The 18,423-nt window shown below is 37.6% G+C and overlaps 1 protein-coding gene across 1 annotated transcript in view; it reads left to right on the forward strand.

The window, feature by feature from the left end:
* oma1.S (OMA1 zinc metallopeptidase S homeolog) overlaps positions 1 to 18,423 on the forward strand; it is a 38,132-nt gene that overhangs the window by 290 nt on the left and 19,419 nt on the right. The window contains exons 3-6 of the mRNA XM_018260786.2: positions 5,429 to 5,894; positions 6,461 to 6,689; positions 9,562 to 9,735; positions 10,992 to 11,099. Of these exons, the coding sequence (XP_018116275.2) occupies positions 5,429 to 5,894; positions 6,461 to 6,689; positions 9,562 to 9,735; positions 10,992 to 11,099 (977 nt within the window). The remainder of the gene's footprint in view (positions 1 to 5,428; positions 5,895 to 6,460; positions 6,690 to 9,561; positions 9,736 to 10,991; positions 11,100 to 18,423) is intronic.

Genomic DNA, 18,423 nt, shown 5'->3' on the forward strand with positions numbered 1-18,423 from the left:
ACTGCCTGTAGGCTTTGACCCTGGCTTGACATTTTGCCTCTTGTATAGTTGGGGTAAGTACACAGCATGGGCTGGATAGTTTTAGACCAAAAAGCAGAGCGCAAGTAACCACCACTTCTACGGGGATCTCCCTTTCAAGCTGTCCCTCCACTCCACTGGATATTTGCCTCAGGGTCGGGGACTCCACCCTGACATAACGTTTATCAGTTTCAGTCAGGAGTGTGCCTGCTGCACGCAGGTATAGTCCATTCATATTCATTGCCTCCGAGTTTCTTTATAGTTCTGCACAGCTTCATCTGGACACTCAAGGAAGTTGTGTAAAGAGGGACATGTTTGCCCCAAACAAACCCCAGGAAGCTGTGTCCTATGGGCATGATAAAGTTAGCCAGGCACATAAAGATCTGTTTGTTAGGGGAAATCACTGAATAAAAGCATAATTTTCCAGATTTGGCAACCCTAGTGCTGTCTAAATTGTGCTGATCTGATTGTATCATAATGTAGGTCTTGGCAACAACCGTCCCTGGTGTCTACCAGGTCACGACTTCGAATTAAAATAGGCCCTGGCATTTCAGCTACACAGAGGCCCAGTCGGCCCACACAGAGGCTCAAACAGCCCTCATCAGCCCACTAAACACTGACTTTCTATGGTATTTGCCAGCAGGACCGCCATCAGAAATCGCAGGGCCCCATACGACAACATTTCCTGGGCTGAGCCCACCGCAAGCCCCACCTACAGGTCCGCCCCCCACCACACAGTAAAAAAACAAAAAAAAAATATTGTTGGCTAGGGTTCCCACATGTTAATAAAAAATAAAAAGATATTGGTGGTCAGCGCCCCCCATAAAAAAACATTTGTGGCCAGGCCCCCCCCCCATTAAAAAATATTGGTGGCTAGGACCCCACATGAGAAAAAAGAATTGGTGGCCAGCCCCCCCCCCCACATTATAAGAAAATTGGTGGCCAGGGCCCCATAAACGTCCATGCAGCTCTCAGAAAGATGGGGGCCAGGCTAATCAAGTAAGTGTTGCGTTTCCGGGGACCCCTACAACTGTCCCCCCCCCTGATGGCTGCCCTGTTTGCCAGAACCCACAGATTGCCAGTCCGGGTCTGGTGCCTACTAAAGTTTGTTGAAAACAGGAAAGTCATTGCTTATGGGCATCATTTATTTAAAGCGATAATGACACATTGGTTTAAAATCCATAGGCACATGTCCGTTTTAGGACATTTAGGAACCAGCTTCTCAGACACAATTTAGGGTCCTGTTAGATTGTCAGGCATGCTGTGTTGGAGGAGCCGCAATCCTTCCATAGGGCTCTGGAGTGTTTCCGTTTGTATTCAGCCTATGGAAGGATCATGCCACCTCCAGCACAAAATGATTGAAGAAAACCGCGTGGTGTCTTCCATTCTATTTCCCATTACCTAACGGCAGATACTGCTGGGGTGGCATGGGGGCATTTTTAAAAAGAAAAAAGTTGATGCTTAAAGGAAAATGAAAGCTTAAAACTAAGTAAGCCTTATCAGAAAGGTCCACCAAAATATACGACTAAACCCTCAATGTAGTCCTCTGTCAAAATAAACACTGCGTTTCTTTCCTTCTATTATGTAGACATGGGCTTCTGTATCTGACTTCCTGCCTACAGTTTAAACCTCCTTGCCCCAGGCATGAGCATGCTCAGTTTGCTCCCCCCCCATTCTCTTCTGTAATCTGAGCCCAGAGCTATAAGTGAGCAGGGAGAGCCTCAGGCAGGAAGTGATGTCACACCAAGCTAACACTGCAGCTGCTATCCTAAACAAATAGAGAGCTTCTAAAGCTTTTTACTCAGGTATGGTAAAGCATTCTATAGAATAAATATAGCATTCTAGCTTGCACTATTGCAGCTAATCTATTGGCAATAAAAAAAAACTCTGTAGCTTTCCTTGTCCTTTAATGAGAGATGGGCATATATTAGGCAGCAGCTCTTAAGATCCGTATTCAGTTTTAGTGTGTATGGTTAAAGACTTATTTGCTGTCACTTATAGTGTTAAACATATTTGTCAGACAGCATGACTTGGTGATATTTTAGATATGCTATGAACTGCCTGTTCAAAATGTAGCTTAGATTGTGATAGGACAGGATTGATTTGTTTGGGCTGGCTAAACATATGACTATCATCAGACTGTAAGTATGGTATTGCTGTAGTTTTTAGTCGTTTTGCTAATTTAACTGATACATTGCCCATAACCAGTATACATGTATGGGATCCGTTATCCGGAAACCCGTTTCCCAGAATGCTCCGAATTATGGAAAGGCTGTCTCCCATAGATTCCATTATAATCAAAAAATCTAGATTTTTCAAATGAATTTCCTTTTTCTCTATAATAATAAAACAGTACCTAACTAAGGTATTCTTAAAGGGGAACTTCACAAAGACATAACTTAAGCTTTTTGAAAAGTAAACACAATTTCAAGCAACTTGGCAATATACATAAATTAAAAAAATATGCAGACTTTTCATGATTTGTAATGGTTTGGAACAGTTCCCTAAGCCTAGCCCCCTGCTCTCCTTCTGATCTTTCTGACTACTTTGCTGAGCTGGCTGACTACTGTTACATTGTATCAACAGCCATCTGTCCTCAGCCTGCATCCTCCAAACCCCACAATTCCCTGCACATGTGATTTCAATAAGGAACATAATAGTGCAATGCATTGTGGGTTATGTAGTTCCTGTATGCTGTCTGTAAGCTGTGGAGAAGTTGTTACTAATTGTAACATCAGTGTTTTAGTCCCTCCTCTTTCAAATGATGCAGAAAGAGAAGAACTGTTAAGATGAATTTCAGCATAGAAAATGGCATATATTCATACTTTTTGAAGAAACTGATAACGGTGATGGGTATATTAGGGTTTTTTTTTTTTAATCAAATTTTGGTTTGGAAGCCGGAGTTCCCCTTTCATTGTTTTTGGAGGCAAAACAAGCCTATTGAGTTTATTTAATATTATTTTTTTTAAATATATTTTAGTAGACTCAAGGTATGAAGATCCAAATTACGGAAAGATCCTGTTAACCCAGAAAACCCCAGGTCCCGAGCATTCTGGATAACAGGTCCCATACCTGTATTAGCTTTGTGATATCTTTTACTAATTTTTTCAGCATGCTGCATTTTCATGCATATGATGATACATGTCCAGAATATATTAAAATAAAAAATACACATTAATTTTGCAAAAGTGCCTTTGTATTAATATAACATATTGTGGCACAGTTCCTGGAAAAACTCAAAATGGCACATCAGATGTAGAGAATGAGAGCTGTGTTCACACAGGCTGAAAGGCCAGTGCAGGTACTGGAATTAATAAGTGATCACAATGTGGTGGTTGTGAGTGAGCTGTCTATCCAGGGATCAGTGATTATGTTCATGTAACTAAGAGGAGGCAATGTTAAATAGCAGGTTGGTGAGGTATACGGTATGCCAGCAGACTAGTTTTGTTTAGGCGTTGAAATTGTTTATTTGCTTATAATGTACAGATTAAAAAGTGCCTGCTCTGTAGAAAGACGGCTGTGAATGAAACTCTGGTTCATACCTGCATGAAAACTACACTAGTTTTTAGACGTCTCCTCTTTTGAGAGGTTTTACCCCTCGGCCCTTTGTGACCCCCAAAACATATACGCACAATATATCATTTTTGGTGTGTTCAGCATGTATTTCATTAGAGGCAAATATAAATGCAAGTGTATAAAGGCAATAAAACAGGATGTGCCTTAAATACACAGATATTCTATGCAGTTCTATTGTATACATTCACATTAAAGGACAAGGAAAGGCAAAAAAATAAAATCCCATTTTTACTTTCTTTAATGAAAAAGAAACCTATCTCCATTATACTTTAATTAAAAAATGTGTACCGTTTTTATAAGAAACCTGACTGTATGCAGTGAAATTCCCCCTTTACTTACTGCTGTGCTTACTTCCCAGCCATGCAGAACTCAAGCAGCTTTGTTGTTTTTTCCTGTAGAGCAGTCCGCGACTGTGTAGAGATTTGTATTGAATTTTATTTTTGCCTTTACATCCCCTTTACTGTTTCCAACTCCAGCTGCAGGGACAAAGACCATGGAGACAGATTTAAACAGATAAACTGGGATTCTATTTGAGGATTATTTTGCTACAGCCACTGAAGAAAGTTTGTATTAAAGGACATGTAAACCCTTACCATGTTTTTAGGTTGGGCACATATTTCCCACACAAAATGCATCATTGTCTCTGTATTGGGTCAGGTAGTATCTGTATCCCCTCCGTTAGCCTGTACTGTAATGTTTTCCTGAATGCAAGATGTGCTTCAACCAGGCGGCCATTTTCTATCGGCTACATCATCATTTATATTTGCATATCCAACCACGCTGGATTGATAATGTAACTTTATTAGCAAGTATGTGCAATCCTACTCACTCCTACATGTATAATCCCACTCACTCATATGCATAATCCCACTCATTCTTGTAATCCCACTAATGTGGACATGTAATCACACTCACTAATATGCATAATCACACTCATACTCACAATCCCACTCACTCATATGCATCATCCCACACACTCATGCATAATCCCACTCACTCATATGCATACTCATACTCACAATCCCACTCACTCATATGCATTATCCCACTCATACCTGTAATCCCACTCACTCATACATGTATCAGTGGGATTATGCATATGAGTGGGATTATGCATGTGAGTGAGATTATGCATGAGTGAGTGGGATTACATATATGAGTGGTATTATGCACATGAGTGAGTGGGATTATGCATGAGTCAGTGGGATTATGCATGAGTGTGTGGGACGATGCATGAGTGAGTGGGATTATGCATGACTGAGCAGGGTTATGCATGAGTAAACAGGATTATGCACGAGTGAGCGGGATTATGCACGAGTGAGCGGGATTATGCACGAGTGAGCGGGATTATGCATGAATGAGTGGGATCATACATCCTTACTGTTAACCTTTTAACAACCAGAGTGGCAGGTATCTAAAGAGGCCGTTCACTGATTAAATTTTTATGGTGGGGGTTTACATGTTCTTTAAACAATACAAAAATTCTGATTATTAATCAGTCTTGCTGTATCCGTTTCTGCCAGATTATTTATTTGTGCTGTTTTGATAATTTATGACAATCCCTAAACAGCCCAGACCACACTGAGCATGTGCACAGTCTTGTCTTGCAAAGATGTTTAACAAAGTTACAAGATGACATCCTCCTGTGGCCAACTATAAAAGCATAAATCATTTGTGGCGCAGTAAATTCATGCTTATGTTTAGTATACAAAATACATGCTTTTCCTAAAAATACTGTATCAGTTAAGATGTTCAATGTTCTAGAGACCCAATAATGAATTGTTACATGAAAAATTTTTGCACTTTTTAAAATCTATTTTATTTACTAATGTAGGTGAAGATAACCACAAAGGAGGAATGGAAATCTACTGTTGCCTTCGGCTCTCCATCAAGAAAAGCCTTGCTTTAAAAAGCCTCATTTCATCAAAAATACAAGCTTCCAAGAGGATATTCCATAATTCTGCACAAAGTTTTAAGAATGAAGCTATATTGCATAGGAAGAAAATAAATCCTTTCTGTTGCATTATCTATAACAAACAGTATATACAAGAAAGCACTCACAGTGGAAAGAGCATTTCATTAAGATATGAAGTTTGCAGAAGACCAGCTGATTTTTTGCAAAGTCAAAATGTCCTGTTGCCACCTCCCACAAATGGAGGGACTAGTTTTGTACCATACCAAATGCATACCATGTTTTCTAGGTCAATACATACCACAAATCGTTTGAATGTCCTCATACCACCCCATTTATGGATACTTCTAAAACCAGCACAGAAACTCTTTGCAATCATCCTTGGCAGGTGACATTTCTATGGGTTTTTTTTAATTACTGTAAATTATAAGCAAGGCTTTAACCCAGAGTCTACAGTAATTGTGTTTTTTTCTTATTCTATTGCTTATGGTGACATTCTATAAAAAAGCTTCCAAATGGTGACTGCTTATGGAAAGGTCAGATAAACTGCCGAATTGGTCTGATAGTCCCAAATGTGCATCTTAAATCTGCCCATGTCTGGCCACCGTAGGGCTTCCCCTGTCAATTATCTGTAGATTATACATTACTCTGTGCTCTTTCATATGTCCCATGCTTAATGTTGCCTGGCACATTACCCAGTCTCAAAATATTATTCAGTACTTTAACCTCTTGTTCTAATTTTGTGCATTTAATTAGGTTTTAGATTTGGCTAGAATTCAAATGCTGCCTTAATCTAGCCCCAACCAATAGTCAACAGGCAAAACGTTGTAAAAAACCTAAATTTCTTTTTATCACTATAAAATATTTGTGGTTTTAATTTCAACTTTTTATATTATATATTTTTCTATTATGCTGTTACGTCTGTACTAATTTGACTTTTTAATCACACTTCAGGAGTGTAAGAAAGTGGTGGAGAGCTCTTCCTGCTAACAAGCAGGAACTGTTTAAAGAAAAGGTCAAGAAGAATAAGTGGAGGCTGTTGCTCAGTGTTGGTACTGTGGGGATCATTTTCTTTCTTTTTTATTTTACTCACCTGGAGGAGAACCCTGTCACTGGGCGCAACCGTTTATTGTTTTTTAAAAATGAACATTATGAGTTGCTCACAAATATGGAGTTTGAAAATGTGAGTAAAGCCATATTGATTGATATATTGCTATTATGCATATTTGCGTATAATTTGGAACTGGCTTTTATTGTATTTACTAGAAATGATTGCCTTTTGGTATAAAATGCTACCTATTCCTGTCAAGCATTCCTGCTATGCTAATGTTAAAGGCAAAGTAATTTTTGACATTCTTCTTTATCAACATGTTCAGGAAATTGTTTGGACCACATGAGCATACATCTTGAGAATGTGTTTTATTTTTCTTGTTTTTGTAATGTATATCCTTGATTTTTGCATCCTTACTGCTATACATAATTTATACAAATATATAAATGCTGCTGCTTACTGAAATGTGATGTGCAAATCTGAGCAGGTTAGATCTTAGAGTTGAATGCTAGGAAATACATTAAGTTTAGTGAAATACATTTCATCAAAAAGCCTTTTGCGAAATTGAATAGGGTTTATGTAAATTTGTTGATTTTCTGGATCTTTGCAGCTTGGCCACTTGAGCAGGGCATGGTTTAATCAATGTTTAGGCATGTTTGGGCAATTTTATTATATATAGGAAAAACCAGCACATATAGTAATATAGAAAGGAAACCATACCTTTAAACATGTTATACGTTTTTTCAAGAAAGGTGGATAGTAGTGATGCACCAACTGGGAATATCTCTGATTCTTCTCAACCAGGGCCCAAACTGTGAACAGGTGTGAATCAACCAGATTTGGCAATTGGTAACCCCACCCTGCAGAATTATCCACATGTTTAATCCCCCAGATTGACCAACCGTTCAGACTCTTTCACAGTTTTAAATTGATACTTTTGGTTGATACATTTGTTACCTTTTAGCCCTGCAGAGCTGTATCCCTGAGTTTTTTTAATTAAACTGTTAGAATTGATACAATAGTTCCTAATATTCCAAAGATACTGCTGAGAAATGTATCAACTAATTGTATCAACTAGCACATTGTAACAGATCAGAATTTGCTCCTGAATCACTGAACTGCCAGACTCAGACACTAGAGACAGAAACATTCAATTTTAAACTTTTTGGGAAAACAGTAAAACATAAAAGATGGAAAGCAATTGGAAAGTCTTTGTTTATTGTGAACCATCTGAAAACAACTGAACTGAAAAAGTGTTTGGAAGGTGAACAACCCCTTAAAAAAAAAAAAAAAAAAAAGATAATTTGGATTCCATGTTCAAAAGGGACTTTTATTTATGTCTTTTTGGGTTTGTTTAACAGGTCCCATTAAAAACATTTTAAAGGGGTTGTTCGCTCTTAATTAGCTTCTTGTATTGTCCTAATAAATGGATTTGAACGTTTAACAACTTTTTTTGGTTTATTGTTTTTGAAAAAAATCTCATAGTTTTGTTTTGCCATTATATACCCTAGCTGTAGCTTCTAGGGTCCGAATTATCCTAGCAACCAGGCAATGGGTTCACTGGTAGACTGGAATATGAATAGGAAAATAACTAGAAAAAAATTAGCAAATCATTCAAATACAATAATAAAGGACCAACTGAAGAGTTGATAAGACGTGGCCTTGGCCAACATACTAAAAGTTAATGGTGAACTACCCCTTTAAGAGATTCTTAATTTTTTTCCCAGAACATATGTCTGTTGCTGCTTAAAAGACCTTTAAAATGAAATTACTAAAACTGGCTACAGACATCCAGGATATATACTTTTAGGCTAATGTCACATGAGGCTGTACCTCAGCTTCTCTTTGCCCTTGTCGGAGTGTAGGGGAGTGCATCAGCTTGTCTCCACCTGCAGAGGGAACACAGGCAGAAAGAAGCTGAGGTACAGCCTTGCCTCAAAATTCAGCAAGTTCAGGTTGTGGGATTTTTGGTGGAACTATCACGAAAATGGAAATTTTATAAAAGCTTCAACGTACTAAAATAAGAAACTTTCTAAATACAATCAATTAAATATTCTGCGTTGTTTCTGAAATAATCCAGTTTATATTCACTATCCCTCTCACAGCATCTGTTTCTCTTCATTGTGTCTTCTTGCAGCAGTTGGGTGTCAGATCCAATATATCTTATAGGAGGCTTCCATTCCTAGCAGATGAATTAGAGCTCACTCAAGTAACTAATTCCAGTAACAAACAAAATCTAACAAAGTAACTGCCTTTTGCACAAATTCTGCATGTAGAGAGACATGGTGGTTTTAAAAGAGTGCGCTCTTATACATCTAGGCTAAAGGAGCCCCCTATAAGATATTTTGGATCTGACTGTGTGCTGAAGCTTATATTCAATTTTAATTTTCGCGATAGTTCCCCTTTAAATACTTTGTAGTGATTCTTTTTTTGTGCATTTGGAAGTGATCTATGACAGTGCTGCAAGTTAATTTCAGAAGATCACTTCAATAACAAAACACTATACAGTCAACAGGTATTCCTAAAATACAGCATGTGGAGGTAGAACAAATCTGAGCCTCAGTTGTGCCTAAATGATATTAAAATGTCGTCTGATTATGAAGCAGAAAGCTGTTAAAGCAACATTGTATTGTATGTGGTGAGATGCTTTCAATAATGTTATCTCAGATATTGGAATGAGCTTGTGGAGTGTTGCTGACTGTACACCAAAGCTAACCGTAAAACCAATTATTTCTTTTTATGTTTGTATGACAGAGTATATGCTTTTTCCAGACTCTGCAAATCTCTTGCTACTTCATTCTCATTTCAGCTTAGAGATGAATTAACTCACTGAAGATTACCTGAAATTGCCATTCAGGGTCTTCTACTTGAAAGGCAGCTAACACAGAAGTATTTCAAATGTACTGGAGCACAAAAATATATTGAACTAAAATAGAACTGCAAATATTGTGCAAAATATGCTGAACTGTTCAAATTACTGTTATCTTTTCTCTTACTTTTCCAGCTGATTGAAGAGTTTAAGGATATAATGCTTCCAAAGGAAGATCTTCGCTATCAGCTTGTGCAGATGATTGTTGACCATCTTATCTCTTGCAATGGTGACTTACCAGGAGTGTCAAAGATTGAGTGGGCCGTGCATGTCGTACAGAAATCTGACATTAATGCTTTTGTGTTGCCGGTGAGGGAAATGCTATTTCATTACTTAAGTAACTTCAAATGTAACCCATTTTATGCAGGTCTATAGCATAATACCATCACAGCCACTCTCACCAAATCTGAATTTTAATTCGTCATGTTTAATTGTGATACTTTTATCTGTCAAATGCAAGAAATCTGTAGAAGCTGCAGGAACACAACTACAAAGATGCTTCAAAAGAAAACCATCGTTTTGTATGATTATCTTGCCTGGAGAAAAATGTTAGATAAATATAAGCGAGGCATAGACACAGTTTGACACACACATCACTGGCAGTTCTGCCTTACTATATTTCAGGGGTGCATGTTTCCTCTAAAGCTGAAAAATAATCAACAGCATTAGCTTTTCTGTGTGTTTAAAGAATGTTACAAATCACTTCTGTTAAAGATGGACAGTTGCAGTTATTGGAATAAGAAAGACATACTGATACTATCTTTCATCTGTAAATAGCAGGAGCACTAGCTAATTCAGGGAGAGTCAACTTTCTTTGTGCTGCTGCATTTTAGCCTCAACAAGGTGACAAAAGACAGCTTTAGCTACATAGGTGTACAGCATTTAATTCCTTTGTGTTTTTTTTTCTTTAAGTCTAGCACTTAGTATTTGTCTGACCCCCAGATACAAAGAAATGTAGCACAGGTAATTCAAATAAAAAGAAACAAACAGTGAAACATACAGTGGTCCCACTAGTTTCAATGGGTGCATTTCCCTGATTCTAAGTAATGTTTTGCTGGATTTTACATCAAAATTGTGTCCAGATGTACTCAAAAACTGCCTTTTTCCTCTATGAATGTTATTATTTGTGAAATAAAGAATACTGACCAGGTGTATACAGAGGGGCCTTACACATGCCCCCCATAGTGTAACATTAACACTGCAATGCTTAGCCTTTGTAAAAAATAATTTAAACTTCAAATAAACTCAGTAGGATTGTTTTCCCTCCAATAAGGATAATTATCTTAGTTGGGCTCAAGTACAAGGAAGTGTTTTATTATTGTAAGGAAAGGGAAATAGGTTTTAAAACTTTAAATTATTTGATTAATATTGAGCTGGATAACGGGTAACCATAAAACAGATCCCATACCTGTATATAACATTTCATAAAAAGGTGGTATTACTGAATAAGTCAATAGCACAATTTTAGTGGTTACAATTGTAAATTAAAAAGATGGCAATGTATCCATTTTTGTATTTTCTATTTAGCCATTTCAAGTTTCTAACTGATCTGTTCTTCCTTACAGAATGGCCAAATATTTGTTTTCACAGGCATGCTGGAAGCTGTGGCAGATGTTCACCAACTTTCTTTTATCTTGGGACATGAATTGGCACATGCCATACTGGACCATACAGTAAGTATAGATTCAAACTCAGTTTCTTCCATAAATTTGACAATAGTCTCCCTTCTGGCACACTAAAGGAAAAAAACTATGTATGTAGCATGGATGATCTGTAAGACTCAACCGGGGTACCCTCTTGTCTATAGAAATCACTGCAGCCAAAAGGTGTTCCTTAGAGCTTCACACTAGTTTGTATTTGCTTGCAGCAGAAATTGTGACACGAACGGGGGGTTGATAATGTGTACTGTTTAAGTTTCATTGAGGTTTACTGCCTCAGCAATGGTGGATTTGGAAAGCATTTTTTTTCTATACAGTATCTATATTGTAGCATAATGTATTGAGCCCTTGTAACAGTTTTCAGGCACTAATACTGAAAGAGCAGCAGTAAAATCTGACAACTGAATCTCTTGAATTAAAAAAAAAAAATGGGTTTCTTCCCTCTGAGCAACAATATCTAAAATGGGGTGGGGAACTATGTTAGTAGTTCAAGCTGTACAGAAAATGTCTTTACCACCTTTGCACTCCAAATTGGAAAATGTGTTTTTGTGCCGATTAAACCATCCCTGGGGTGTCAGAATGATAGGCAGGCACATACAATAAAATGGCCAATAGCTGGTTTGTTAGCTACAGATGTGGCAAGTATTTAGCATTTCAGTGGGATGAAACCTCCCCTCTACCTTATATTTGTCACACTCATAACTATTAAACTTGCTATGAACCATTTTTTCCATTTAAAGTGATTGTCATGATTTTTATGGTGTAGTATTTATTTCTAAATTACCGTACACTAACACTGCAAATAATTCACTCTACCAAGTAAAATGTATTCCTAACCCAACAAATGTATTTTTTTAGTTGTTATATTGGTGCGTAGGTGCCATCTAAGGTCATTTTGCCTGGTCATGTGCTGCATTATGGAACTGCTTTGTGACAGGCTATTGTTTCTGCTACTCAATGTAACTGAAGGAGTTGCAGTGGGACATGGATTTTTACTATTCCATGCTTTTCTTATATCTACCAGGGAGCTGTTACCTGGTTACCTTCCCAATGTTCTGCTGAAGGGCCTCTGGGGGTGGGGGGTTGTGTGTGGGGGGGTTATATCACTCCAACTTGCAATGCAGCAGTAAAGATAAAGAAGTTTATCAGAGCACAAGTAAAATGACTTGGGGGGCATCTGGATAACTGACAATATGTCTAGTCCCATGTCAGATTTCAAAATTAAATATAAAAAAATCTCTTTGCTCTTTTGGAAAAACAGATTTCAGTGCAGAAGTCTGCTGAAGCAGGTCTACTAATTAAAGCATTTTGAAAAAAAACATGTTTTCCCATGACAGTATGTGGTAGTTCACCTTTAAGTTAACTGGAACTCCAGCTTCCAAACCAAAACTTGATAAAGAGGCCCACATAGCACAGAAACCCCTAATATATCCATCACCGTTACCTGTTTCTTCAAAAAAGTATGAATAAATGCCATTTTCTAGGCAGAAATCTAGCTGTTTGACAGTTCTTCTCTTTCTGCATCATTTGAAATCCTGGCAGGTAAGGAGGGACTAAACACTGATGTTACAAATTGTAACAACTTCTCCACAGCTTACAGACAGCATGCAGGAACTACATAACCCACAATGCATTGCACTGTGATATTCTGTTCCTTATTGAAATCACATGAGCAGGGAATTGTGGGGTTTGGAGGATGCAGGCTAAGGACAGCTGGCTGTTGATACAAAGTAACAGTAGTCAGACAGCTCAGCAAAGTAGTCAGAAAGATCAGCAGAAGAACAGGGGGCTAGGCTTAGGGAACTGTCAGAAACCATTAAAAATCATAAAAAGTCTCCATATTTTTTAACTGATGTATATTGCTAAGTTGCTTGAAATTATGTTTACTTTTCAAATAGCTTGTTATGTTTTTGTGGGATCCCCCATTAAGTATGTTATTGAATGGCAAAGTTTAAGCAACTTTTCAATGGCCTGCAGTTCTTGAATTATTGCTTTCCTATTCTGACTCTTTCCATCTTTCAAATTGGGGTCAGGCTTTTTGACACTAGAAAACAAGTGCAAATTTGATTGCATTTATTATGTGACAAAACTACGACAATTCTTCAAAAAATACTACAGCTAAAACCTGTCTAAATCATGTAGCAGTCAATGACATATGTCCCTTTTACAACTGGAAGATTTTTGATTGATTCGTAGGTTTAAAGTTTTTCGAGTGTTTTTGGCACTGGCTTTTTTGTACTACAATACAAAAAAGCCATAGTTATTGTTTTGTGGTTTTCACAACTTTTCCCATTTGTGCTTTTGCAGTTGGGATCTTTTAAAAAAATTCAATAAGTAAGGAGTATTGGGGAGCACCTCCCATTAAATTGAAAACAACCGATGGTGTGCAAGGTCAAATAATTAAACCAATATAGAAAAGAAAAAGAATTGACCTATTGCTTTGCACCTTCCCATCCCTCTTAGTCCAAAAACACAGTCATATGTCTACCCCACAACATGTGTTTAAACATAACTTTTAATAAATATCATTAAGAAAGAGAAGTCCAGATTAACACAATTAAAAATACGTTAGGTACAGGGAGGCGAGATGCCACAGGATAGTGGGTTTAAAACAAATCTCTGCGGCAATATATATATGCCGAACAATCCCACAAAATAATATGGTGGCTTGTTATTGTGTACTGGTATCAGCCTTATATACATAGACAATGGTAATCCACCATGCATAGCATCTTATACATTTAGTTAGATATAACAGCAGCATATAACGTCTAAAATATTAATATCATAGCAGACTGCTGCGTTTAGACCGAAAGAGGCACTATCTAGGTGCGACTCTTAGATTTATTGCGGCGGTAGCAAAAGTAGGTTCTGTTTCCCAACCATTCCGAACCAACCCCTTCACCCACAGTATAAACCCTCCCAGGTAATGAAAGAGGTAATAAGTGAGTGCAACTCTAAGCTTGATGTGGCAATGAACTTATGATTCCATTTACCCACTGTTGCCAAGCCAACCCCTTCTCCTGCAGTGAACACCCTCCCGGTCGTTAAATAGGAGCAAAAAATGTACTCGATGGTAAAAACATGATGGCTCACATTTACTATGGGTCGAATATTGAGGGTTAATTAACCCTCGATATTCGACCATCGAAGTAAAGGATTAACCGAATTTCTTTCATTCGTACGATTAAATCCTTCGAATCGAACAGTTCAAAGGATCTTAATCCATTAATCGAACGATTTTCCTTCGATCAAAAAAAGCTAGGAAAGCCTATGGGGACCTTCCCCATAGGCTAACATTGATGCTCGGTAGGTTTTAGGTGACGAAGTAGGTGGTCAAAGTTTTTTTTAAAGAGAGACAGTACTTCGACTATCGAATGGTCGAATAGTCGAACGATTTTTAGTTCGAATCGTTCTATTCAAAGGTCGAAGTAGCCAAAAAAATACTTCGAAATTCGAAGTATTTTTTATTCTATTCCTTCACTCGAGCTAAGTAAATGTGCCCCTAATTGTGTTGTAGGATATAAAAGAAGCCGATCCCAGCACCACAGCCACACCAACCCCTTCACCCACAGCGTAACAACCTCCCATTCCCATATCCCATTTCTTTCAGGTATCTTGCGACGCCCTGCCTAACGAAATTAAAATCATGAAAGAGTATGCGCCTGACGCGCGTTTCGTTCACAGCATGTGAACTTTGTCAAAGGCTTTTAAAAGATGTCATGACTTTCATGGTTTAGAGAAAATGAGTTTAAAAATTCTAAAACCACTAAAATGAGCATGTGGATAAAAAGTCCTCCAAGTAAAAATTATGTATAAGATCTTAAAGTGGACCTGTCACCCAGACACAAAAAGCTGTATAATAAAAGTCCTTTTCAAATTAAACATGAAAACCGATTTCTATTTTTTATCAAAGCATCCATAGCTGTTATAAGCTCATTTAAACATCTCAGCTGTCAATCAAATATTGTCTGCCCCTCCTCTATGCCCAGGGCATAGAGGCGGGGCAGACAATTTCTTTCACTTTCCATTTAGCACTTCCTAGAAATCGCTGCTCTCCCCACATTCCCCCATTCTCTTTACCATTTAATTGTGTAGCCAGGACATGGGGATGGACATCAGGTCCCCCATTCTGGTGCACAAACAAGATACTGAGATGATACAAGGCTTGTCTTAATAACAGTGTCCACAAAATGGCTCCTGCCTAATTACTATAATTATGAGTTCTCAGACTGAAGGAAACAAGATCCAAATAATTTATATAGTTTAATTAAAGTTAATTTTGCTTGACTAATGTGATAAAATAGGATTATGAATATTTTTTTTTGGGTGACGGGTCCCCTTTAAGGCGTCTTCATTTAGGGTTATACTGTTACTTCATTATTTACATTGCCAGGCCCAGATCTGTGGCGAGGCCACAAAGGCCCGAGCCTAGGATTGCAAAATTTCAGGAGTGGCATGCTGCCCAGCCGCATTCTTGGACCACTGGGGACTGCAGCTCCCGTGTGCACAAAGGATGGAAAATGTAGTTCTAGCCTTCTAGAAGGAAGGGAAATGAGCAATGAAATCATAATTGGCTCACGCTATAGCAATAATTTATACCCATGTTGTCAGGGTAAGATAAGAAGTAAATGATATCGCTCTTTTGGATCGATGGCTATGCTTGCTCTACCTTGACCAACACATTTCAGGATTTTTGCAGACAATATATTGTATTGTTTGTGCTTGAATTATTTTTATTATAAATTGATTAAAATGAAGGGTGCTCGCACATGCTAAATTCCTTAACAATTTATGCTACCTCTCTAGTATTGGTTTGTTTATAGGCACACAAGTGTATAGCTGGAAATAAGTCTGCATGTCGGCCTATTTTCAAACAGTCTCAACATCTGAAAATGCCTTCTTTCTCACTTTACCATAATAAAGCCTGATCAATACATGTAATTTTTTTTATAGAAAGCAGTCCCCATTCTCTTGAATTGCAAGACATTATCTCTTATTTCCTGGGGAGGGGGAATCAATATGCCTTTCATTGCCCAAATGCTGTAATATTTGTTAGTATATTCCTTAGTTTCTTAGGATGTCTGTATCTCGTTTTACATAATGGTGAAGATTGGCTATTCTGTGTCAATAACTTTTGACATAGAATTTTCAAAAAAGACACATTAAAGGGAGAACTTCTGCAAAAAACAGTTTTCATTGTTTATTTCCTATAAAGGAACAAAATGATTTTCCCAACTATAAACCATTAAAAAATGTCCTACAGTTTTTCCATTCTCCCCCCCCCCCGCTTGGTGTTGAAGTCTGTTTGCATGATTGTCTTCCCACTCCTGCCTCTTATTGGCTGAGTGTAGATGTCCCTGACAGCTGATCAGAATTGTTTTTAAAGAACTGAACCTTAAATACAAATATGCCTTGTTTGGGGAGGCTAAAGGTAGCCAGCCATACATGGGCTCAGTACAGGGCCGGACTGGGAGTAAAAAGCAGCCCTGGCAAAAAAATCAAAGCAGCCCACACAGAAATATACATACCAATAGGTATTTACATTTATGTTTGCTTATCATTTACAGTAGGGGGTACATTATCCCTTATAATACATGAGTGATACTCAGAGTTCCCTGTATAACTCTTGCCTGCAGACGTGTGCCTTTATATGGTCACAGAACAACCCCTCAGTGACTTCTAATATCCTTATCATTTACAGTAGGGGGTACATTATCCCTTATAATACATGAGTGATACTCAGAGTTCCCTGTATAACTCAGCCTGCAGCCTTGTGTCTTTATATGGTCACAGAACAACCCCTCAGTGACTTCTAATATCCTTATCATTTACAGTAGGGGGTACATTATCCCTTATAATACATGAGTGATACTCAGAGTTCCCTGTATAACTCAGCCTGCAGCCTTGTGTCTTTATATGGTCACAGAACCCCTCAGTGACTTCTAATATCCTTATCATTTACAGTAGGGAGTACATTATCCCTTATAATACATGAGTGATACTCAGAGTTCCCTGTATAACTCTTGCCTGCAGACGTGTGCCTTTATATGGTACACTGTAGTGTCTTTTTTAATGTAGTTAAGTACAAATTCTAAGCCTTCAAAAGGGCACTCAAACTAATAAAACCAGCAGAACTTACATACTAATGTATGTTCTAAAATGTATCAGTGCAGTTGCTTATAGAAATCAAGAAACAGTTTGAAATTAAAGAGATACTGACACCTGAAATTAAACTTTTTTTTACATCTATTATAATATTGGCTTTGCAAGCTACTTCTAACTTTGCCATAAAGTATTTGCATGATGCTTTTACATTACCTGTCTGATCCCCCATGTTCCTGTATGAGGGGGCTGCCATATTTGTGCAACAGGAGAAATTTGTGCAGCATTAGAATCTGTAACTAACAGGCTGAGATGGGACAGTCAGGTTGGCAAAGTCAGAGTGTCAGGAACTTCAACTAACAATTATATACAAAAACAAACCTCAGCAAAAAATGATCAACATGACCTATAGGTAACTTTTAATGTACATTCATATGCTAAAATTCATTTTTTAGTGTCAGTATCAATTTAAAGTGAAGGTCTAAGTGGCTGTTATAGGGAACTGCTCTGGAGCAATTTAACATTAGTTAGTAAATCAGCCACAGTTTATTTATTAAAGGCAAGGTGGCAAATGCAATTCCAATAATAAAGTACAGTATCTCCATAATTCCATAGATCATACAGAATAATTCATTAAAAAAATCAACTTATAATTATTCATGGTTTTCCAGTTATATATTTTTTGTTCAGCAGCTATGAGGTTGCTAGGGTCTTGTTTTTCCTAGAAACTAGGCAGTGGCTTGAATGAGGGACTTGGGGCATATTTATCAAAGAGTGAAGTTAGAGATCGCCACAGTCCACTAATGTGAAATTCCGCCACTCTCCATTCATTTCTATGGGATTTTTTATGATTTTCTATGAGTATTTGTCAATGGGTGAAAGTTCATCCTTTGATAAATACGTTTTTCAAAATCCCATAGAAATGAATGGAGAGTGGCGGAATTTTACATTAGTGGACTGTGGCGATCTCTAACTTCACTCTTTGATAAATATACCCCTATGAATAACAATCCATGAGTTACTTAATAACAATACATTTGTAGCCTTTCAGAGCAATAGTAAGTGACCCCCATTTGAAAGCAGAAATAGTTAGCATTAATTTAAAAAAAGTTAAAATATGTAGACCAATTGCAAAGTTGCTATAAATAGGACATTTTATAACACACTCCACTAAAACTGTGCAGCCTCCATGTCACACTTATAACTACAACATAAGGCTAATATCATGTTTGTC

Source organism: Xenopus laevis, chromosome 4S, assembly GCF_017654675.1.
Source record: "Xenopus laevis strain J_2021 chromosome 4S, Xenopus_laevis_v10.1, whole genome shotgun sequence".
NCBI lineage: Eukaryota > Metazoa > Chordata > Amphibia > Anura > Pipidae > Xenopus > Xenopus laevis.